The sequence below is a fragment of the Hemitrygon akajei genome, chromosome 1 (assembly GCF_048418815.1).
Source record: "Hemitrygon akajei chromosome 1, sHemAka1.3, whole genome shotgun sequence".
NCBI lineage: Eukaryota > Metazoa > Chordata > Chondrichthyes > Myliobatiformes > Dasyatidae > Hemitrygon > Hemitrygon akajei.
The window spans coordinates 202,359,211-202,381,996 of NC_133124.1; the positions used below are offsets into that span (position 1 = coordinate 202,359,211).

At 39.6% G+C, this 22,786-nt stretch overlaps 1 protein-coding gene across 2 annotated transcripts in view; it reads left to right on the forward strand.

The window, feature by feature from the left end:
• The window catches only part of LOC140734659 (rho GTPase-activating protein 25-like), a 101,358-nt gene that overhangs the window by 60,236 nt on the left and 18,336 nt on the right, over nucleotides 1–22,786 (forward strand). For both annotated transcript variants that reach the window (XM_073058918.1, XM_073058925.1), the window contains exons 5-10: nucleotides 5,907–6,114; nucleotides 8,106–8,238; nucleotides 14,565–14,638; nucleotides 15,612–15,733; nucleotides 19,419–19,591; nucleotides 21,791–22,350. In XM_073058918.1, the coding sequence (XP_072915019.1) occupies nucleotides 5,907–6,114; nucleotides 8,106–8,238; nucleotides 14,565–14,638; nucleotides 15,612–15,733; nucleotides 19,419–19,591; nucleotides 21,791–22,350 (1,270 nt within the window). The remainder of the gene's footprint in view (nucleotides 1–5,906; nucleotides 6,115–8,105; nucleotides 8,239–14,564; nucleotides 14,639–15,611; nucleotides 15,734–19,418; nucleotides 19,592–21,790; nucleotides 22,351–22,786) is intronic.

The window sequence follows — 22,786 nt, forward strand, 5'->3', positions numbered from 1 at the left end:
AAAGTAAATCTTTGACCAGACTGTGTCTTACTTCCTCAGATTTTGTAGACAACGCTGGCAAAACTAGCTTCATCCCCTTTCAACAATAGGCTATTTTAGAAAGCAGTAAACAGTTAGTCATATGCGGCTTCTGGAGACACATATTAGCCAAACTGAGGAAGTCAAGAAATTTCCTTCCCTAAAGTGTTTCTACAATAGCTTCATCGGTAGTTTCTTTGCTCAATACTATCATTTTATTCCTTACTTACTCAAGTATCTGAACTTAAGTTGAACATCTATAAAAACTGCTAAAGCTAGAAATCTGAAATAGAAACAAAACATGCTGAATACGTTTCACAGATCCAGCAACATCTGTGGAAAGTGAAACAGAGTTAATGTATCAGGTCCAGAACTCCTTGTCAAAAGCAAAGAGAGAGAGAAAAAAGTTAGGCTTCAGTAGCAAAGGAGGTCATGGAGGAATAGGTAGAGCAAAGGGAAACGCGCTGATAAGACGGAACCGAATAAGCTAACGAGGAAGTAAATGGCACCACTGTCCTTAGAACACTTCTTTTCCCATCAATGTCTTTCGAGGTGGAACAGTAATTCATTCTGTTTCTTCCAATTTACTGTACATGTTGCATTTTCATTTTCACAATGTGGTCTTCTCGATATTGGAGAAACCAAATGCAGATTAGGTGTTTGCTTTTCAGAATATCTGCATTCAGTCTACTGGAATCCTTTGGCTTAGTTTTCCTCTTTTCATTATTATAGTTGTTTATTAGGCATATTGCCACTGTCCTACTATTAACAACACACAATTGATAAAGAGGTATAATCTGATTGCAATAGCTCTACCTACTCATTTGGTCTTACCTATCAGACATATTACCTTTGTTCTGTCTGACCCTCCACCACTTCCCTGCCATCCTCTTTCTTCTTTCAGTAGGGATCACACTCTGTGGGACTCCCTTGTCCTTTCCTCCCTCCCCACTGATCTCTCTCCTGGTATTTATCCTTTCAAGTGTGATGGGTACTACACCTGTTCCTACACCTCCTCCCCAGCACCATTCAGGGACCTAAACTGTCCTTAGAAATGAGGCAACACTTCATTTGCAAGCCTGTTGGGGTCATCTACTGTATCTGTCGCTCTAGTGTGGCATCTCCTGCGTCAGTGAGACCTGACACAGTTTGGGGAACCACATTGCCGCGCACACTTGCTCTGTCTGCTGCAAAAGGCAGGATGCCATTTCGGTTCAACTTCTCATTCCTATTTTGACATGTCTGCCTGCGGCTTCCTCTTCTGCCATGATGAGGTCAAGCTCATATTGGAGGAGGAACACCTCATATTCTGTCTGGGTGGCCTCCAACCTAATGGCATGAACATTGATTTTTCTAACTTAAGATGATTTCTCCCCCTCCCTCACTTATTTTCTCTTGTTCCAGTCTGTTTAATTCTTACTCCTTCTGTTCTCCTCAGCCTCCCATCACCTCCGTCAGGCTCCCCTCCTTCCTCCCCTTCCGTGGTTCACTGTCCTCTCCTATAAGATTCCTTCTTCTTCAGCCCTTTAATTTTCCACTTCTCCCTTGGCAGCTTCTGACTTCATTTCCTCACCCCACCTTCCTCCTGACCTGGTCTGACTTACCACCTACTAGCTTGTACCCTTTTGCCCCCCCCCACCTCCTTATTCTGGCATCTGCCACCTCTTTTCCAGTCCTAATGAATGGTCACAGCCCAATACATGACTGTTCGTTCCCCTCCATAGAATCTGCCTGACTTGCTGAGTTCCTCCAGCATTTTTGTGTGTTGTTGAGGAAAGGCATATTGGCTTTGGAGTGTAGAGGAGATTCAGGAGGTAGACTCTGGAAAAGAGTGGCTTAACCTATAATGAGACATTGAGTTATCTGGGACTGTGCTCACTGGAAATCAGAATGAGAGAGGATCTTACAGAAACATATAAACTTATGAAAGGGGTAGATAAGACAAGAGGCAGGAAAGTTGTTTCCACTTGTCAGTGAGACTAGAACCAGGGGACACAGATTCAAGGTTCAGTGGATCAGATTTGGGATGGAGATGAGAAAAAAACTGCTTTTCCCATAGAGTGGCAGAATTATCTGCCTAGAGAAACAGGCCATCTCATTCAATATATTTAAGATACAGTTAGATATGTTTTTGCATAGGAGGGGTATTAACATTTATGGGAAAAAGACAGGTAGGAGAAGCTGAATGCATGGCTAGATCAATCATGATCTTATTGAATGGCGGACATACTCGATGGGACAGATAGCCTACTCCTGTTCCTATTGCTTCTGTCCTTATGATTTGCTGCATTAAATTAAAATACCAATTGTCCGTCCTAACATCCACCACCCACTTTATTGATGTATAATCCTTCATCCACCTGAGCCTGCTTTCTGGAATTCCTCCTCACTCAATCTCCATAGCTTATTTAATAGCTCGCTCCAAATTATCTCTGTTACCCATCTGCCTCTGTACTCTCCAGATCTTATTCAGCACCTGTTGACTTCACTTTTGCTCTGACAGTAAAGACATTGAATAAATAGAACTTCTGCTTTCTTTTGTTATGATTTCCATTTCCCTCTGATTCATGAGTATCCTCATTTTTCATCTTTCTATCACTGGTGATCATATCATCAGGTGAGTTCCTAAATCCTGGAATTCCTTCTCCAAATGTTTCTTCCTCTTCGTCTCCCTTGCTCTAAGAGTAAACCTAGCTCTGAATAGACTTTTGATCATCTGTCTCAAAGTCCTCTTTTCTGACTCACGTCTATACACTCTTCCAACAACGTATTTGAATTATTTTATTACATCAGAAGATGCCACATAAATATAAATAGTAGTTGAGTTTGTTGAAAGCGGTGCAGATGGCCTGCGAAAATTACGTGCTATATTTAACCAACCATTTGTGATTCTGCAGCTCCTTTCTTAATGGTGTATTGAACTCAACATCCACTCTGGTTCAGGAGCCTGATTATTGAGGGGTAATAACTGTTCGTGAGCTCAGTGATGTTGGAGGGCTTTGCCTTTGATGGGCTGGGCCATATTTACTGCTTCAGAATCAGAATCAGGTTTATTATTACTGGCATGTGTTGTGAAATTTGTTAACTTAGCAGCAGCAGCTCAATGCAATAGATGATAATATAGAAAGAAAAAGAAAAAGAAATAAATTAATTACGGTAGCTATATGTCTGTCATTTTTACTATTTATTTATGAACATGTTTGTTATATGAATAGATTAAAAATAGTGCAAAAATAGAAATAATATAAAAAAGTTTCCTTCCAAGGTACCTTACAGAACATCAATCTCGAGCAGCAGAGCTCGATAGGTACAATTCTCATTTTAGCTTGATACTACATTTTGTAGACTCTCCATTCATTTCCATGGCATTTGTGTTCTATACCAATCTGTGATGCAGCAACCAGTTAAATACTCTTCACCGTGCATCTGTAGATGTTTGTCAAGGTTTTAGATGTCATGTCAAATCTTTGCAAACTTCTAAGGAAGTAGAAGTGTTATCTTTTGTAACCTCAAGACATTCAACTAATTTAAATAAAGAAAACTTTGAGTTTACTTTCAGTGAGGCATGCATTTATCACATGGTAGCGTGATGATGTATGTAATTAATGTAGTATTACATATAACTCATAATTATTTAAATGAACAAGTATGCTTAATCAACCAATACAGTATATATACAAGATTACTCAAATATTATTGAAATATTAAATACACAACAAGAGGCGCTGCCGTGCATTCTTTGTAATGGAACTTGCGTTACTACAACTTGGGATGTTCCAGAGTTCGGAGTTCAATTCCAGCGCCGTTCTGCAAGGAGTCTCTGTGTGTCCTCCCCATGGAATGCGTGGGTTTTCCCTGGGCGCTCCAGTTTCCTCCCACAGTCGAAAGATGTACCCGTGTAGGTTAAGTGGCTATTATAAATTGCCCCAGGAATAGGCTGGGGTTAATTGGTTTTTTTGGCAGTTGCTGGGACAATTTACACAAAGGGCCAGAAGGGCCTGCTCTGCACTGTACCACTAAATAAATAAAATAACCAATAAACATTGTTAAATATCTTCATCTATGTTCCACAGCCATTCAAGTGCTTGACACTGAGATTTTGCTGCACCTTTGTACTTTAGCCTATCACTGGCATGATTGCAGCTTAAAGGGTGTAAATAGGACTAAAATTTACATGAAATTTAATGTAGTTAAACTATTACCTCAATTTGAATTGAAGTCATCATTTATACAACATTAATAGCTTAATGATCATGTTTGCAGCAAAGCCCGGAATTTCCTTTGGAATGCCTCTTATCACCAGTCAAAATTCAAAGTGCATTTATTATCAAAGTGTGTACATGTCAGCATATACTACCTTGAGATTTTCTTGCAGCCATTTTCAGGAAGATAAAGAAATGCAGTAGAATTTATGAAAAACTACAAAAAGCAGACTGATAAACACTAATGTGCAAGAAACACAATCTTCCCTCAGAAACTGATTGGAAAGCTGAGCCTACTGGGCCTGAACACCTCCCTCTGCAAATGGATCCTAGACTTCCTGATTGGGAGACCTCAGTCAGTCCAAATCGGAAGCAGCATCTCCAACACCATCACACTGAGCACGGGGACTCCCCAGGGCTGTGTGCTCAGTCCACTGCTGTTCACTCTGCTGACCCACGACTGTGCTGCAACACACAGCTCGAATCATGTCATCAAGTTCGCCGATGACACGACCGTGGTGGGTCTCATCAGCAAGAACGACGAGTCAGCTTACAGAGAGGAAGTGCAGTGGCTAACGGACTGGTGCAGAGCCAACAACCTGTCTCTGAATGTGAACAAAACAAAAGAGATGGTTGTTGACTTCAGGAGGGCACGCAGTGACCACTCCCCACTGAACATTGACGGCTCCTCGGTAGAGATCGTTAAGAATACCAAATTTCTTGGTGTTCAGCTGGTGGAGAATCTCATCTGGTCCCTCAACACCAGCTCCATAGCAAAGAAAGCCCAGCAGCATCTCTACTTTCTGCGAAGGCTGAGGAGAGTCCATCTCCCATCCCCCATCCTCATCACATTCTACAGGGGTTGTATTGAGAATATCCTGAGCAGCTGCATCACTGCCTGATTCGGAAATTGCACCATCTCGGATCGCAAGACCCTGCAGTGGATAGTGAGGTCAGCTGAGATGATCATCGGGGTCTCTCTTCCTGCCATCACGGACATTTACATTACACGCTGCATCCGCAAAGCAAACAGCATTATGAAGGATCCCACACACCCCTCATACAATCTCTTCTCCCTCCTGCCGTCTGGGAAAAGGCACCGAAGCATTTGGGCTCTCACGACCAGACTATGTAACAGTTTCTTCCCCCCAAGCTATCAGACTCCTCAATAACCAGAGCCTGGACTGACACCTTACTGCCCTATTGTCTTGTTTATTATTTATTATAATGCCTGCACTTTATGTAGTCCTGGGTAGGTCTGTAGTCTAGTGTAGTATTTTTTCTGTGTTGTTTTTTATGTAGTTCAGTCTAGTTTTTGTACTGTGTCATGTAACACCATGGTCCTGAAAAAACATTGTCTCATTTTTACTATGTACTGTACCAGCAGTTATGGTCGAAATGACAATAAAGTGACTTGACTTGAGAAGACAATCTGTGCAAAAATACTGAGAATGTGAATTATAGAGCTCTTGAAAGTGAGCCTGTAGGTTGAGCAATCAGTTCAGATTTGAGGTGAGTGAAGTTATCCTTGCTGGTTTAGACAAGTAGTGCCAGTAATCTCATCATCCCTGTAGGAGATATTTAGATTTACTCCTTTCTTGGCGAAGGTGGTAAAATCCAATTCTGAGATATTTGATCTCCAAGAGTGTTGGTAGTTATCTAATTTAATTCTTTTCCTTCCCTCAGCTGTCTTCGGCCAGCGTCTGACAGACACACTGGCATATGAGCAAAAGTTTGGACAACACTTGGTGCCCATTATCGTGGAGAAGTGTGTTGCCTTCATGCGGGAGCAGGGACTAAAAGAGGAAGGAATCTTTCGCTTACCTGGGCAAGACAACCTGGTCAAAGAACTGAGGGATGCTTTTGATTCTGGAGAGAGGCCAACATTGAACAAGTATGCAAATGAAACACCTATTGTGAGGAAAATTGCTATAATGCCATCACATTTAGGAAGGTGGACTATCAATACACAGCAAAGATTATGCAAGGGAAAAAAGACTGTGAGAAGAACTCATTCGGTCAGGCAGCATCTACTGAAGTGAATAAACAGTCAATGTTTTGGGCTGATACCCTTCTTCAGGACTGAGAAGGAAGGGGGAAGTTACCAAAAGAAAAAAGGTTTGGGGGGGAGGGAAAGGAGGTAGAAGGTGTTAGGTGAAGCCAGGTGGGTGGAAAAGGTCAATGGCTGGAGAAGTAGGAATCTGATAGGTGCGGAGAGTGGACATCGGAGAAAGGGAAGAAGGACAGGACCTGCGGGAAGTAATAGGCAGGTGAGAAGAGGTAAAAGGTCAGGGTGGGAAATAGAAGCAGTGGAGACAGTGGGATGGAGGAAATCTATTTACCAGAAGGAGAAATTGATATTCATGCCATCAGGTTGTAGGCTACCCAGAAGGAAGCCCTGATGTTGGCCTCATCTTGGCACAAGAGGGGCCATGGAATGACATGTCAGAATGGGAATGGGAATCTGAATTGACATATTTGTCACCGGGAAGTCCCGCTTGTGGCAGATGGAGCAGATGTACTCAATAAAGTGGTCTCCCAATTAATGCTGGGTCTCGTGTATGTAGAGGGGGCTGCATCAGGAACACCAAACACAATAGATAACCCCAGCAGATTGTGTTGCTTCACCTGGAAGCACTGTTTGGGGCTTTGAATGGAGGTGAGGTAGGAAGTGTATAGGCAGATGTAGTATTTAAACTGCTTGCAGGGATTAGTGTTAGAAAGCAGATTAGCGGGGAGGGACAAATGGACAGGAGAATCGCATCAAGCCTGCTCTGTCATTCAATAATGGCTGATCATTTTTTCCTTTCCTCAGTCCCACTCCCCAGCCTTCTCCCCGTAACCTTTGATGCCATGTCCAATCAAGAACCTATCAAGATCGGCCTTAAATACACCAAACGACCTGGCCTCCACAGTTGCCCGTGTTAAGAAATTCCACCAATGCACCGCCCTCTGGCTAAAGGAATTTCTCCACATCTCCTTTTAAATGGGCACCCAGCTATCCTGAGGCTGTCATGGAGGAGTGAACAGGATGTTTCGGAACAGAAGGCTGAAAGTGACAATAAATGTATTTAATATAAACAAGAGCAAATCTGCAGATGCTGGAAAGCCTAAGCAACACATAAAATGCTGGAGGAACTCAGCAGGCCAGGCAGTATCTATGGAAAAGAAGGAACAGTCGGGCCTTCAGATTTCTTATTCTGTCTTCTCCCCTTCCTTTCCAGTCCTGTCGAAGGGTCTCAGCATGAAATGTTGACTGTTTACTCTTTTCCATAGATGCTGCCTGGCCTGCTGAGTTCTCACAGCATTTTGCAATGTATTTAATATGTTCCCTAAGGTAGCAGAAGTTGGTTAGTGCGAGTACAAAACATTCACCAAGATATTAAATAAGAAATGCAATAAAGAACTTCTTTACTAAGAGTGCAAGTCACAATCATGGGAAGTGGTTGAAGTAAATGATATAGTTAGATTTAAGGAGGAACTAGATAAATTCCAAGAATCAGCAACTCTATCAAGTTACTTGGCAATTTGAAACAAATGGACAAATTTCATCCAACAAATACCCAACAGGCTATCCTGCCCTAAATTAATTTTGCGTGAGGGAATCTCCAGAATTGCTGCTGCTGTTGTTTTGTATGTCATTCAGACTTCTAATTGAAATGAAGCCTAGGAGGCGAGTCACCACTTAATTCAGAATTTTGCCTGGTGACTGACTTTAACCTGAATTCTGCAAAATGCTTACTGCCTCCAGGCACAAAAAATACAATGAGCTGTGCAATAGCCATTACTCCCTAATCTATCCAAATTATCTGTGAGAATTTCTTTAGAATTCCTTCCACCTGCTTCATTAAATTATCGTATATTGACACATGCCTTTTCTTCCAGGGATACAGATGTGCACACTGTCGCCTCTTTGTTCAAGCTTTACTTAAGAGAACTCCCAGAACCAGTCATTCCTTGGTCCCAATATGAAGACTTTCTTGCATGCAGTCAAAGGATGGACAGTGAAAACAAGTTGGTGTGTTATTCGTCTACCTGTAATTTATACTCTACCTTGCTGTTCTCTATTAGCCTTGAAGAGGACAGATTCATTATCTAAAAGTCAATTATGCCTGTACATTTTGTGTAGGATACTATGCTAAGAACTGGAATTTATTTATCATTGCCACATGTACTGAGGCACATAGAAAAGCTTGTCTTGCATTCTGTTCATACAGATCAGATCATTACACAGTGTAGTGAGGTAGAACAAGATAAAACTATAACAGCATGTAGAATAAAGTTTAACAGCTACACAGAAGGTGCAGTGCCCGTAAATATTAAGGTGCAAAATCATAATGAGGTAGATTATGAGGTCAGGAGTCCATCTTATACTAGGGAACAATTTAATAGTCTGATAACAATAGGTTTAGCTGTCATTGAGCCTGGTGGTATGGACTTCCAGGTTTTTGTATTTTCTGCCTGATGGATAGGAGGACAAGAAAGAGTGCACAGGGTGTGTGAGGTCTTTGGTTATGCTGACCACTTTATTAGGCAACACGAAGTATAGATAGAGTCCATGGAGGGGAGGCTGGTTTCTGAGATGTGCTGAGCTGTGTCCCCAATGCTAAGATTAAATGATGATATATAATTACTCAGTTCCACTCAATTAGTCACATGGGAAGCTAACAAATATTCTCTTTACCTCTAAATTTTAAAAAATGCAAACAAGCTAACAGAGAAACATGTCATTTGGCCTATCTGGGCCATCCTGACTTATATAATGATATCAAGCCTTCCCATACGTTTCCACTATATTTACCTCCTTCATGTGTTAATTTAATTTCCCCTCAAATGCACCCAAAATATTCATCTTATCTAGTTGAGGAAATATTTACATATACTCTGAGTATTAAACATTATTTTAAAATTTCCATCGGATTTTTAGTACAACTGTTAGAACACAAAAGGAAAAAAGGAAAAAGAAACAAGGAGAAAGATTGACTCTCAATCCACCCCTTCATTTAACAAGATCAAGGTTGACTCATAACTCAACACTATTTATTATGTTTCTTGCCAGTATCCCTGAAAATCTTCTGTGTTTCATTCCAGAAAGTTTGACTCTATCTTTTAGATTCTATTCCAAGCAAGACTTTCCAACTAGCAGAGCAAGGCTGGATAAAAATACACCTCCTCTTAACATCTTGCAAAAATTTTCGTAGCATGACAAGGGCAAAAGGATTAAAAGAACTATTTTCACTGATTCTGGCAAATATCATAAACTTAAAGCTAAAAGAAAAATGAAGATTTTGTGCTCAGAGTTCAGATTCAAGACACCCAGTCACATTCAGTAAAAGCAGTAAAATCTATTCACAACATTTAATGTACTAGAAAAATTTAAAGAGGAAATAGAAAATGGGATCAATCAACATTAAAAGGTGTTTTCAGAATGTGGGAATGAGGTAGACGGACTCACTTAAATTAAAATTGCTTTAAAGGGAAGGAGATGATATAGAGTCCTTTGTATAGTAATCCCCAGTATTGGCACATGGCCAAGTGGTTAAGCTGTTGGTCTAGTGATCTGAAGGTCACTAGTTCGAGCCTCAGCTAAGGCAGCATGTTGTCTCCTTGAGCAAAGCACTTAACAACACATTGCTCTGCGACGACACCGGTGCCAAGCTGCTTGGGTCCTAGTTCCCTTCCCTTGGACAACATCGGTGGTGTGGAGAGGGGATGCTTGCAGCTTGGGCAACTGCTGGTCTCCCATACAACCCTGCCCAGGCCAGCCCCCTGGAAACTTTCCAAGGTGCAAATCCATGGTCTCTCCAGCCTAACGGATGCCTATAATAAAAAATCCCCAGAATGATAGCAGGAATAATGTTAAAAAAGAGGCTTATTTCATTAAAATGATGGCCCAATTTTCAAAATTCTTTAAATTAAGGGACACAAGCTACTCTTCCATGGGATAGTGTTAGTATCATATCATGCCAGAAGAGCAAAGGAATAAATTGGATAAAGTGATTCTACCAGGTAACAAAGTATTTGGGCAGGAATAAATCACATAGCATTTAGATAAGAGTGTCTAGGGAAAGGAAAATCTCATCTCAGTTCCTAACACTCGAGAATTTATCACCTAGTTCTAAATCATCTAGCCTGAAAAAATGTCAATTGAATTATAAAATAATAAAGAAGATTTCTTATTTGTAAAGTTCAAACTGTCAAATCCAATCTGAATCTTATACTTACTTAATGCCCATTATGCTGCTGGTGTTCAGAGTAGTAATGAATCCTCCATCGGTCTGTCCATATCTTAGAACACATATATAGAAGGATTCTTCCTTGCTGTTTCTGCAACAATTTTGTTTTGCCAGTCAAGGTTATTAGCCCTGAGCTGAGCCCCCAAACCTGGAGGATTGTTGGATCACTCTTAGTCTGGCCTCTACCCCTTGACCTGTTTGGCATGGGTGACCCTACCAAGAGCCAAAGCATAAAGCCCTGACTCCAGCCAACATAGCTCTCCGGGTCATTGAGGCATGCAAGCCTCCAAATCCTATGACAAATTTGTGGCTGTCTTGGAGGAGAATCTTATACCCCACAAATGAAAATTTCCCATTCATCTGAATTCCAGGGAGTAAGGAATAACACAATGAAATTAATGCAAGCAATCAGAATTGAAAGCCACGTTTAAGAAACAAAATTTCAAATCTAGTGGTCTCATTTATCTCCTATAATCTGTTAAGACTTCCTGATGTGAGGATGACTGTGGGATAATGTAATTCTCTGTTCGCCAACATAACCTTCGTCCAAAGGCAACACTAAAATTCTTGGGATCAATCTGGTCTGAATCGGAAAAAAAAAATCATTTTTCTATTCTACTGCTAATTCTTCTGCTGTGCCTCTTTTGACCTTCATGACTCACACCACAGGAGTTTTCCAATCACTAACAAAAGAAAATCTGCAGATGCTGAAAATCTGAGCAACACACACAAAATGCTTATAGGAGATCCGCAGGCCAGGCACATCTATGGAAAAGAGTACCGTTGACGTTTTGAGATTTTTATCATTAACTAAAGTAAACCCTCACTCCAGGTATCCTTTTAGTGATTCTCCACTTTCTATGGATTCTTTATTTCTTCCAAACTCCAAAGCCCTCTTTAAATTGAAGGTGGCATTCATGATTATTGACCAAATGGAATACACCTGTCATTAATTTGTTGTTTTTTTTCTGTTTTGTGTATGTCTGCAAAGAGGAAGAATTTCAGGTTGTGTACTATATATATTCTCTGATATTAGATTAAACCATTGCACAGATTGGCAGTAAGATCCCATTTCTTTTATTTGGTAGCCAAACTTTTTAGTTAAGTGGATTCTTTCACATTCTTCAAATTCCGTTGGACATTTTCACAACATGCCAAAGAGGTTTTCAGACAATGAAATACAGCAATCTTTTGTTCTGCTCCAGTTTTTGTTGTTTTTGTTTTGGGATCTGAGATTCACTGACAATTCACTGAGGTTCACTGACATTTATCATTATGTATAAGAAATGTGAGAGCCAAATTGCACAAGCTCCCAATGACAGCAGTGTGAAAACCACTGATAATTGGCTCTTCAGCAATATTGAGTGAGGGATTAATATTGGTCAAGGCCCAGGGATAAATTGCCTGTAGCTATAGAGTTCTGCAGAACAGAAATATGTCCTTCAGTCCATCTAACCCAGGCCTACCCTTTTCCCCATCTACACTAATCCCATTTGTCCTCATAAGTTATGGATAACTCTGAACATCCTCTACATAGCACCATCCAGAGACAGAGAAGCAGTTTCAGCGACAGGTTACTATCGATGCAATGCTCCTCAGACAGGATGAAGAGGTCAATACTCCCCAATGCCATTAGGCTTTACAATTCTACCGCCAGGACTTAAGAACTTTTTAAAGCTATTATTAATGCTTTTTGAGATGGTGATTTAGATGCATATCATATTTTTTTTTACTGAGTTAAGTATTGTATGTAATTAGTTTTGCTACAACAAGTGTATGGGACATTGGAAAAAAGATGAATTTTCCCATGGGGATGAATAAAGTATCTATCTATCTATCTATCTATCTAAGCCAATTTAAGATGGGGGGTTTAGTTATTCTCTTCCATAACTACCATGAAATTCACAAAATTTTTGTCACTGTTCCCAGAGTGTTCCCCTACCAACACTTCCACCATCTGTCCTGTTTCATTTCTTGAAGACAAGCACCACCCTGCCTCCAGTAGGGCTTTCTTATACTCTGTCTCAAGAAAACTTTCTTAGATGCTCTTAATAAATTCCACCCTGTCTAAGCTCCTTGCTCTTAGGCAATCCCAGCCAAAACTCTGAGATTTAAAATCACCCAGTCCTATAACCATTTTCCTTTTATACCTTTCTCCGAATTGTTTACATATTTGTACCTCTGATTCTTACTTACTATTTGGAGGCCTGGAGCATCACGCCAGCAGAACTATCAGCCTGCTCAAATTCCTAAGTTCTACCTGTAAAGGTCTCATGAAATGACCCCTCCAAATATCCTCTCTCTAGTGCTGTCACTATGACTTTCCCTCTTTTACATTCCCCTCTATTGCTTCTGAACAACCCCAGAACATAAAGCTGAGAGTCCTGCAGTTCTCTTTACTAGGTTTCTGTCATTGCAATAATATCATAATTCCAAGTGTGTATCTATACTCTAAGCTATTCTAATTTACCTGTGAGATTCCATGCATTAAAGTGAATGCATTTAGGCTTGTCAGTCCTCTCATACTCCCTACTTTCCACAGTCTGCTTTGCCCACTGGACTTACTTTATTCTCTATATTTTTTCCCCCCATCCACTGCTCATCTACAATATTCCCAACTCTCTGTGAAATTAGTTTAAACCTTCTTGAGAACTATCAGTAGCCCTTCCGGCAAGGATATCAGTGTCCCTCCAGTTCCTCAACAGGGAGAACTTGAAATGTTTTCAATCCACTTGAGAACAGATGAAGTTTCAATTTAAAAATTCAGAAGATAGCAGCTTTAAGAGTGCTGCCTACCTTTACTCTTCTGTCCAAGATCTTTCCGCATTCGAGTCATGAGACCCAGTATACCTTGTCTCAAAGATGTGAGAACTACCACCCTAATTGCAGTGTACACTGCACAGCCAGGCACGTTAAACACTAACAATCTTCTATCTGACTGTTAGGAAATTCCAATGGTTCAGTGTCAGGCCCCATGATCCTTTTCTCCGTTTTGGGGTCCTGATTCCCTTGCTTCCTCTCATAATACCAATACTGAAATTCTTTTTCTAACACTTCTTTAAATCTCATCCAGTTCACTGAAAAATGTATTATTCAATTGTCTAACATGTTTTTCTTAAAAAGTGAAATAAAAGTGATTGAACTATTTAATAACATCCAAAAGTCCAGAAAGCCTGCTCATCTAGCACCAAAGACTAGATTGTGTTAGATTAATGGAATTTTACTTGCTTTACTTAACATACTTCTTTAGAGCAACATCACACCAAACTGAATATAAGTAGGTTTCCAAACAGTGACCTTGGTGACAATATACAATAATCCGGAAGATGTGTAGCTTGGGTGGTTAATGGTTGGGTTGAGTTGTCCTCCAATCTTGGCAATTTACTTGCAAACATTCATCACATGCGAGAAGACATTGTCATTGTGTCAGTCTCATTGCATCAATAGTACACTGATAATGCCTCCTTACATCGTGATGAAACATTTGCAATTCCCAAGATTGGAGAACAACTCAAACCGACAATAGACAATTGTCCAGCAAAACTGAGCACCTTTAGTCTGGTTGATATCCATATTATCATGGACAACCTGATCATTTTGTTTCTTTGGCAATCTCCATTATAATTTTTGGTTTTTACACAATTATGTCAGTGATTAATTTCTCAGAGGTGCATTAGGTTCAATATTTGGTGAAGGGATAAAGCATTCAAGTGGTTGTGCAATTGAGTTTAATCCAAATGAGGCAAGATGTACTTTTTGACATCCTAGATGATTTTTGTTCATTTCTGGGTGCCATTAATAAAAGCGACTCCTGTATCAGCTATACTCAACAATCCAGGAATAGCTTTTTCACCTCTGGCATCTGATTTCTGAATAGACATTGAACCAATGAACACAACCTCACTACTTTGTCTATTTCTGTTTTTGTACTGATTTAATTTAACAATTTTATATATATATATATTTACTGTAATTCCGTTTTTTTACATCATCATGTATTGCATTGTACTGCTGCCGCAAAGTTAACAAATTTCACAATATTTGCTGGTGGTATTAAACCCGATTCTGATTATGATTAATACTAAGACTTGTCACCTTTTCTTGACAGGGGCAACAGGAACTGATGAAACTGATATCATTGTTGCCTCAGGAAAACTACAACCTACTTGGTTACATCTGCAGGTACGCAGGTCTATCAGAAAAAAATACAATCCATCCCTTTGGACATTTGCAAACTTTGTTGCAGGAATATTAAAATGTGAACACTGGATGCATTTGTGTAATAAAGAACCATGAGATTGGATGTGAAATGTAGTTTCTGAGGGCTATGGAACTGGAGATAGATTGGAAAAGTTGTGTGGAGTTAATAGAGGGTTAGAAGAGAGCTATTATTCAAAAGTAGGTGAATATCAGAAATAAATATGAAAAATGCTGAAAATACTATCCAGAGGGAGTGACAGAGTTCACATTTCGGTCAATGACCTTTCATTAGAACTCAATGTTGCACCATTTCACGGAGTTCTTACAAAAAGCCAAGGCACAAATATTGCCTGGCCTACTGAGTATTTCTGATATTTCCTGTTCATCCATTGTATGTTCAATGAAGGTTTCAGTTCAAAATGGGAGCGACTTTTATTTTGATTCCGATTGGTTTATTATTATGCGGGAATAATCTGTCTTTGGTTGTTAGAGCTAAAGGTAGTTGTGAGCATCAGCCTTGGTGTATAATCAACCTGGCATAGTCATTTCAACCAATCAAAGATTAAGTTGCCCTTCCACATATCTGTATGGATGTGCTACATATGTAATGGAGATGTCAGTGGTCAGAATACAGAGAATACATTTAAATAATTAACAGAAGGACTGGAGGAACGAGAGGATTCATGCAATGAGTGTTTAAGATTTGGAAGGCATTATATTGTACAAAGCTCATAACTGATTTTAAAGTTGCCTTCAAAAGAGAAATAGAAAAATATCTAACAGTATGTTTTTGAAAGAACTGGCTCAGGCTAGATAGGTCTTGTGTTGCTGTATCATTCAATGATCTGGAACAGTCCTTACTGGATGTTAGAGTTTTTCTTCTCTACAAAATAACTTTGATAACTTGACCTAAATCTATAATAACGTGACAAACTCTGATCTCTTTCCTGTTCAGGTTTCTCCATGAAGTCCAGTTGCAATCCGCTATTAACAAAATGAGTGTGGACAATTTGGCCACTGTTATTGGAGTGAATCTCTTCAGGCCCAGGACTGAGGATCCGGTGGCCATCATGAGAGGCAAGTTAAGTCTTAAGCAAAATCAATTCTACAGTTTGAGACAGTTAATAATAATTCAAAACTGCTCTTGTGTGAGCAATATTGGTAAATTGTATCTTGTAACATCTGACAATAATAGACTTGTCTTGTCTACAATCCATCCAGATGAATAAATGACAACAGTGCATTGAGGAAATACAAAGTTGAATAATAACAGACTGCAGAATGAAGTGTTACAGTACAGAGAAAAAGTAGTGCAGATGGACAGTAAGGGACAAGGTCACATGGATGTATGGCACAGAAGATAAACAGGAAATGACCCTGACCTGCTCCAAATCTGATCATATCAACAGTTTAATGAAAATTGGTGGAAGTGGATCAAGCATTTTACAATGGCAAGGAGTGAAGTTACAATGGCTTTAAACCAGACAATGCATCCCATCAGCTGATTGATGTTATTGGTAGAAGGCTAGGAAACAATAATTTCTCATCTCATGTTTCAAGAACTGGATATTGTAATCTTTTTGCAGTTTGTCATCCTCTTCCAAAATTTTGCTCGAACAATTTTATAAAGAATCAAATGTTGAAAGTGGAGTATAACAAAGTGCCACTTTTGTAACACATGTTCAACACCTGAAGAAGGGTCTTGGCGCAAAATATCAACTATCTATTCATTTCCATAGATCCTGCCTGACCTGCTGATCTCCTCCAGCATCTTGTGTGTGTTGCTCTGGATTTCCAGCGTCGGCAAACTTTTCTCAGTCAGCGTAAACATGAGAAAGGTTTCTAACCCGAGGATCTGGAAAAAAAGTCCTGATACGATAATATCAACAATTTGAATTTAGAAAGCGTGCTTAACAATAGAAAACACTTTTAGCAAGACAGAACAAGTTAGGGTCCTCAGGCAAGTGTTATGAAACAGAAAGTAAACACTGGCCCAAGAAAGTAGTAGAATTGAGGACTAAAAGCTTGTCCATTTAAGGAACTGCTTAAAGGAGGAGAGAGAGGCAGGAAAGTTAAGGGAAGGAATCTGATGCTAATAAAGCAGTGATTAAAACTAGGGACAGTTCTCTGAGATCTGAGAGGATTGCAGAGGTGGATAGGCATAAAGAGATATGGACCATGGAAGAATTGAAAAGTAAGCATGAGATTTTCTCAGACATGCAATTCTTAATTGGGATTACCCACTCTTGTTTTGTGATCTGAATAAGGTGTGGATATGGGTGGATGGTAGAAGTGAATCTGCTTCAGCGGAATATTCCACTGGGAGTTAACCTGTTTGTCAGCACATATGAAGAATGGTCACTTGGTCTAAAGTCCTGGAGTTTAACCAGATCCAAAGCCAAATGGTTAGTAGGTTAATTGGCTGTTGTAAATTGTCCCATAATTAGGCTAGGGTTAAATCAACGTGTTACTGGGTGGCGTGGATAGAAGGGCCTGTTCTGCATTGTATCTTGAAATAAAATAATATGCAAATATGTATAATGAAGCCTGCAAAAAAAAAATAGTGACTCAAGTTTTACTTTGCAGCCATTACCTTCATTTTGAATGGTGCATAAGATCCAACTCTTCCAGTTACAGACTCCTTAAAGTTTCCAAGTTGCCCAACCCCATCATTAACTTATTTCAGCGTGTTTCACCAGGATAATGGCAGAACTAAGGAGGATTGAATTTTGAAGACAGAAACAGATCAGAATTTTTCCATTGAGCCAAAAAATTTAAAATAACTTTATTGAGATACCTTAAGATAATGAAACACCCTGGTTTCCTTGGCTGCATAAGTCTAGGGAAGACACTCTCAAGTCCCGCCAAACCCGTGAGATTGAGACACCTTGTCTCACCCCAAACCCCGGTTTGTGTGGATGCTGTGTAATTTGCTCCCCTGTTACAAATTAGTGTCACAAAATAACATACGATTGAAGGAATTATACTTGTGAATCTTAACTGAACAGTTAATAAAGAAAAACAAAAAGAACAGGGTCCATTTTAATTAAAATCAAATGGGCACAAGTTGGAGCTCATGTTGAACTTCTCTGTCACTCACGCACTGGGCCCTCAGTCAGTGTGAAAGCACACACCACCTTCTGCACTTCGCTTGCATCCATCTCAAACAAACGGGTCTCCTACCGGGTCGTATCCTACAACCGGTTCTCCCCAGAGTCTTTTCTCTTTATCTCTGCTGAGCCCAAGCCCAAGCCCAACCTTATTGTCCTTCACCAAGAAAAGCCTCCCACTAATTGGACAGCACGTGTACCGCATTATCCCTTATCTTCAACAATAACCCAAACAGGCTGAAAGCAGAACAAATCACTCCCACAGAGCTGCCAAATGAAACACCTACAGCAAAACAGTACAGATGTGAACCCGGGCATTACACTACTTTTCTGTTAAGGCTTTCTAAACAAAGAGAGACTAAATTTGGGCCAGCCATTTAACAGTAGCCAGAAAAAAACTTATTCTGGTAATTAACCCCTCATTTCCTACACCAGTCCCCATTCCTGTTTCCCTCTCTCACCTTATCTCCTTACCTGCCCATCACCACCCTCTGGTGCTCCTCCCCTTTCTTCCATGGTCTTCTGTCCTCTGCTATCAGAATCCCCCTTCTCCAGTTCTTTGTCTCTTTCACCAATCAACTTCCCAGCTCTTTACTTCATCCCTTTCCCTTCCCCCGGTTTCACCTATCATCTTCCACTTTAAACTTCTTCCTTCCCTCCCCTTACCTTCCTTGTTTGACTTCTTCCCTTCCTTTCCAGTCCTGATGAAAGGTCTTGGTCCAAAATGTCGACTGTTTACTCTTTTCCATGGATGCTGCCTGGCCTGCTGAGTTCCTCCAACATTTTGTGTGTGGTGCTTTGGATTTCCAGCATCTGCAGATTTTCTTGTGTATGGGTAGATATTGTTTGACAAAGGTATTAATGGTTCTTAAAAAAAAGGTGAAGCTGAGATAAGACTCATTGTGAACTAAATGAGTGGCAGAAAGGATTCAAGGGACAAAATAGCCCACTTCTGGCACACTCAGGCCTCATTGTGCACTCCCTCTGGATTTTACTCAAGACCTCTCAAATCTGTGATGAAGAGATATCATTTTCACAAGAAAAATCCCTTGCAACAATTGGGGAATTTGGAAAAGAATATCTGATTTTCAGGGTTGACGCTGCCATTAGCAATGAGTCAATTAATTATAAGTTGACATGCAATGTGTAATAAATGAGCCGATTGAAAGAAGAAGTTGCCACTTTGATGAAATCTATTTTTTAATGTTTGAAATATATATGAATTACAAGGTTTCAATAGCTGGAAATGTTCATTTATAAAGAGAATCTGTCTATTCTTAGACAGGGCACATAAAAATAGTTTTATTCAAGTGTTTGGCCCCACTGAACCCACTACTAAATAACTATCATTACTTAGAGGAGCTACAGAGGAGAAATTACCTAGGGTCCATGTAGTAATAGAATAGAGAGCTCAAAATGTAAGCAATTAAGTTACGTTTCCAAAATGTTCCTTATTATCCACAATCTTATGCTTCTTGTCATCATGTGCAGGCCACTGGGATATTAAATTAATCCATCTCAACTAAGACACAGTTTTTATTTGGTTTCTGATGAGCATATTGTTACTTTGATTCATAGTTTTTCCCAATGTAAAGTATAAATGTTATAAGTATGTTTGGCAGAGAAATGACTCAATCTTTTTTTTGATATAGGAGCACCACAAATTCAGAAACTGATGACTGTGATGATCAGCAACCATGATGAATTGTTCCCAAAACACAAGGATAAACCACCTTCCCCTTTGAAGTCAGACAGCAAGAAAGCTTCCACTCAACGGAGCATGGTTGGCTGGGGTGCATCAGACATGCAGACCGGTGCTTACAGGGTACAGCTGTCTAAGAATAATCTCCATCGATAACCAACTCTTTGACAACTAGCATATAGTTAGCAATTTTAATCTAGCAATAGGGATTTAAGGGGTAACTTCATCACTCAGATAGTGGTGTGTGTATGGAACGAGCTCCCACAGAAAATAGTTGAGGCAGGTACAATAACCGCATTCCAAATATATTTGGATACATAGATGGATAGGATGGGTTTAGAGTGATATGGGTCAAACTTAAGACACATGGGACCAGATTGGTGGGCACCATGGTCAGCATGGATGATTTGGGCCAAAGGGCTTGATTCCATGCTCTATTATTCTATGACATTAAAATGCTCCAATGTGCTCTATGGGAAGAAACTCAACCAAGATTTGGCATTTTCCAAAAACTTGATTAAAAGACATATGTTTAGGAAGAATTTTGCAGAGACGTGGTAAGGCTGAGAATTTCAAAGAGAATTCCAAAGCCTAATGCTTAAGTTACTAAAGTCATGGCCCTCTGTATTTGGGCAAAGAAAATGGACATTACATACAATATCCATTTCTAGAGGGGTTAATAGGGAATGCTGACTGAGAATAGAATGGATTGGTTACCACATCAACATTCTCTTTCTGAACGCTTGCTGGAAGAATGTGGTGTGGTTATCAATTTCTCCCCAACTTCAATTAGCAGTACAAAGATTTGTTGGTGTTTCCTTTTGTAGACTCCAAGCAACATAACTTATTACCCCTAGGTAGGGAAACAAACTTAACTATACTCAGCATTAAATGTGAGTGTGGAATTGAACAGTCTAGAACACTGACAAAGAAAAAAATATCAAAATGTAGACTGGTTTAGACCAACTTAATGACCGGCTGTAACATTTCCACTTACACATCAGTAATGCCATTACTTCCAAATAATGTAGTCATTTCTGGTTAATTGTGGCAAACTAGGACTAATACATTTTGGCCTAATTTAACACCTGCCCCAATTAGTATTAAATTATGTGCTTAAATAAAATACATAACAAATTAAAACACTGCCTATACTACTAAAGTACTATAAAACTGTTTGCTAGTTCCAAATAGTTATAGACAAAGAATTAATCCAGTCTATGGTGCCATTGACTGTAAATGAACAAAATCAGTGTAGACACCTAATGTAGATGATAGATTGCCGTCGGACAATGTTTTTGATGATTGCATCCTCCAAATCTTCATTTTCATTGTAACATTCAAAATGAATGTTGATACCTTCAAATTCTCTATAGTTCCTAACTTGTTGAAGTATGAAATAATTTCATTTTCAGTCCTGAATGTTTCTGGCATCTTAAACCCTGAATGCTTGAAACTGCAGTGAGCAAAACAGTTCTGAATCATCTTTCTACTTATTTCTCACCAACTATCAGTGACAAAAATCACTGCTTTTTGATCACAAGTGTACAAAAATGACACTATTTAAAAATTGCATTCTCTAAGCATGGTGTAGTGTCCTACGGCCAAACAAGTTCATATGTCTGATGCTAATTAGAAACTGTTTGGCTACAGTCTTCTGTCCCAATTAAATAGCATAATGTGCCAAATAAATGAAGAGAATCTGGCTATTTTCTGGATTAGTTATTTGTTCTTTAAGAGTTCTCGCAAGTAAGTAGCTGCCCCAATTAACTGATGGTCCTGTTAACTGGAATCCACTGTATTTGTGAATTCAGTCATTGCATCTTGTGGAGCCTATCAAGGTGATAAATTGATTTCACTTTAAGGATTTTGGCTATGGCTCTGTGGGAACACTCTCATCTTCAATTCAGAAATCACAGATTTGAGTCCTACTCCAAGAGCTATAGAATGCAATCCAGGCCACTGATTCTAGTGACAAAACTGAGATGTTATACATCTTTCACCCAAGATGCTTATACAAAGCCACATCTGCCCTCCTTGGCAGACATAACGTTCCCTACAGTTTTGTTAGAGAAGAACAGGGGAATTATCGCTGGAATATGGGCCTCGATTACCCATCAACAACAGCACAAAATTAAACTAAGTGCTGTTTTGAAGGACCTTTCTATGTACACCATTTGCTGCATCATGACAGAGACTGAAATGCAAGTTATGGGATTAAATTATTTTGGGATAGCCTAAAATGGAGATGAAACAGACAATAAAAATGCATATTTTCCAGTGAAATATTAAGAGTACTTACAGTAATTTATTTGTTTTCAGCCCAACCAAATTGACGGGATTGGGGAAAGCACATTAGAGAGTGAATTTGAAAGCTGGAATGAATGCCCCAGGAAAAGGACTCAGACACTTCCAGCCAGCAGCTGCATGTTGAATTCAGCCGGAGAGATGTCCCACAGTATTAATAGTGCTGACTTCTCAGACAAACGCAAGTCCTTTCAAGAAAACACAACTGACAGACACAAAAGGAGTTTTTCCCAGGACCTTATGAAGACTCCTACTGCCTATGAACAGGTCTCCACTTATGATAACAAAACAGATTCTGGTGATTCTCAGAAAAAAGACTCTATGAGTTCTGGATGGTCTGCTGAACAAAGTGAATCCATTAGCGTGGAACTGGAGGGTTATGAGAATTCTCTCTTCAAGGAAAGCAAAAGCCTTTCAACAAAGACCCAAAAAGACCAACCAAAGGTGGAAAGGGAAGCTGAAAAGGTGGAGCCTGATGTGGGGCAAATGAGCATGGAACAGATTCGGAGCCAGCTTATCGAATTAAGAGTGGAGCTAAACAAGCAGAAGCAAAGTTATGAGGAGAGAATTGAAAGGTAAGCATCTCTAATAATAAACTGATTTTCCTAAGGTAGATTTGGCCTAGTGGGAAGTACGCTCCTCTCTGAATTGAAAGATTTCCATTTTAAGTCCCCTTACAGAGACTTCACTACTGAGGGTGTTATATACTGTATTTAATACTTTAGGTGAAATATCAATGATCCCACAATATCTGTGGAAGAAGTGCAGTAGGGTATTTCTAGCAATCTGGCCAACAGTTCTTAAAATAAATCTGATCATTACTGCACCTTATGCTGTAGCCTGCTGTTTGCAATTCAGCTATCACAATTCCTAGTTTGCTGGAGCAACTACGATTTAATTGCCTCAAAGGTTGTAGAGGATTATGGTTGTATATCACAGGAACCAATCAAAGGATTCTGCTTCTTTTTAACTCCAAGCTAAGTATTTTCTTTTGTAGATGTGGAGATCAAA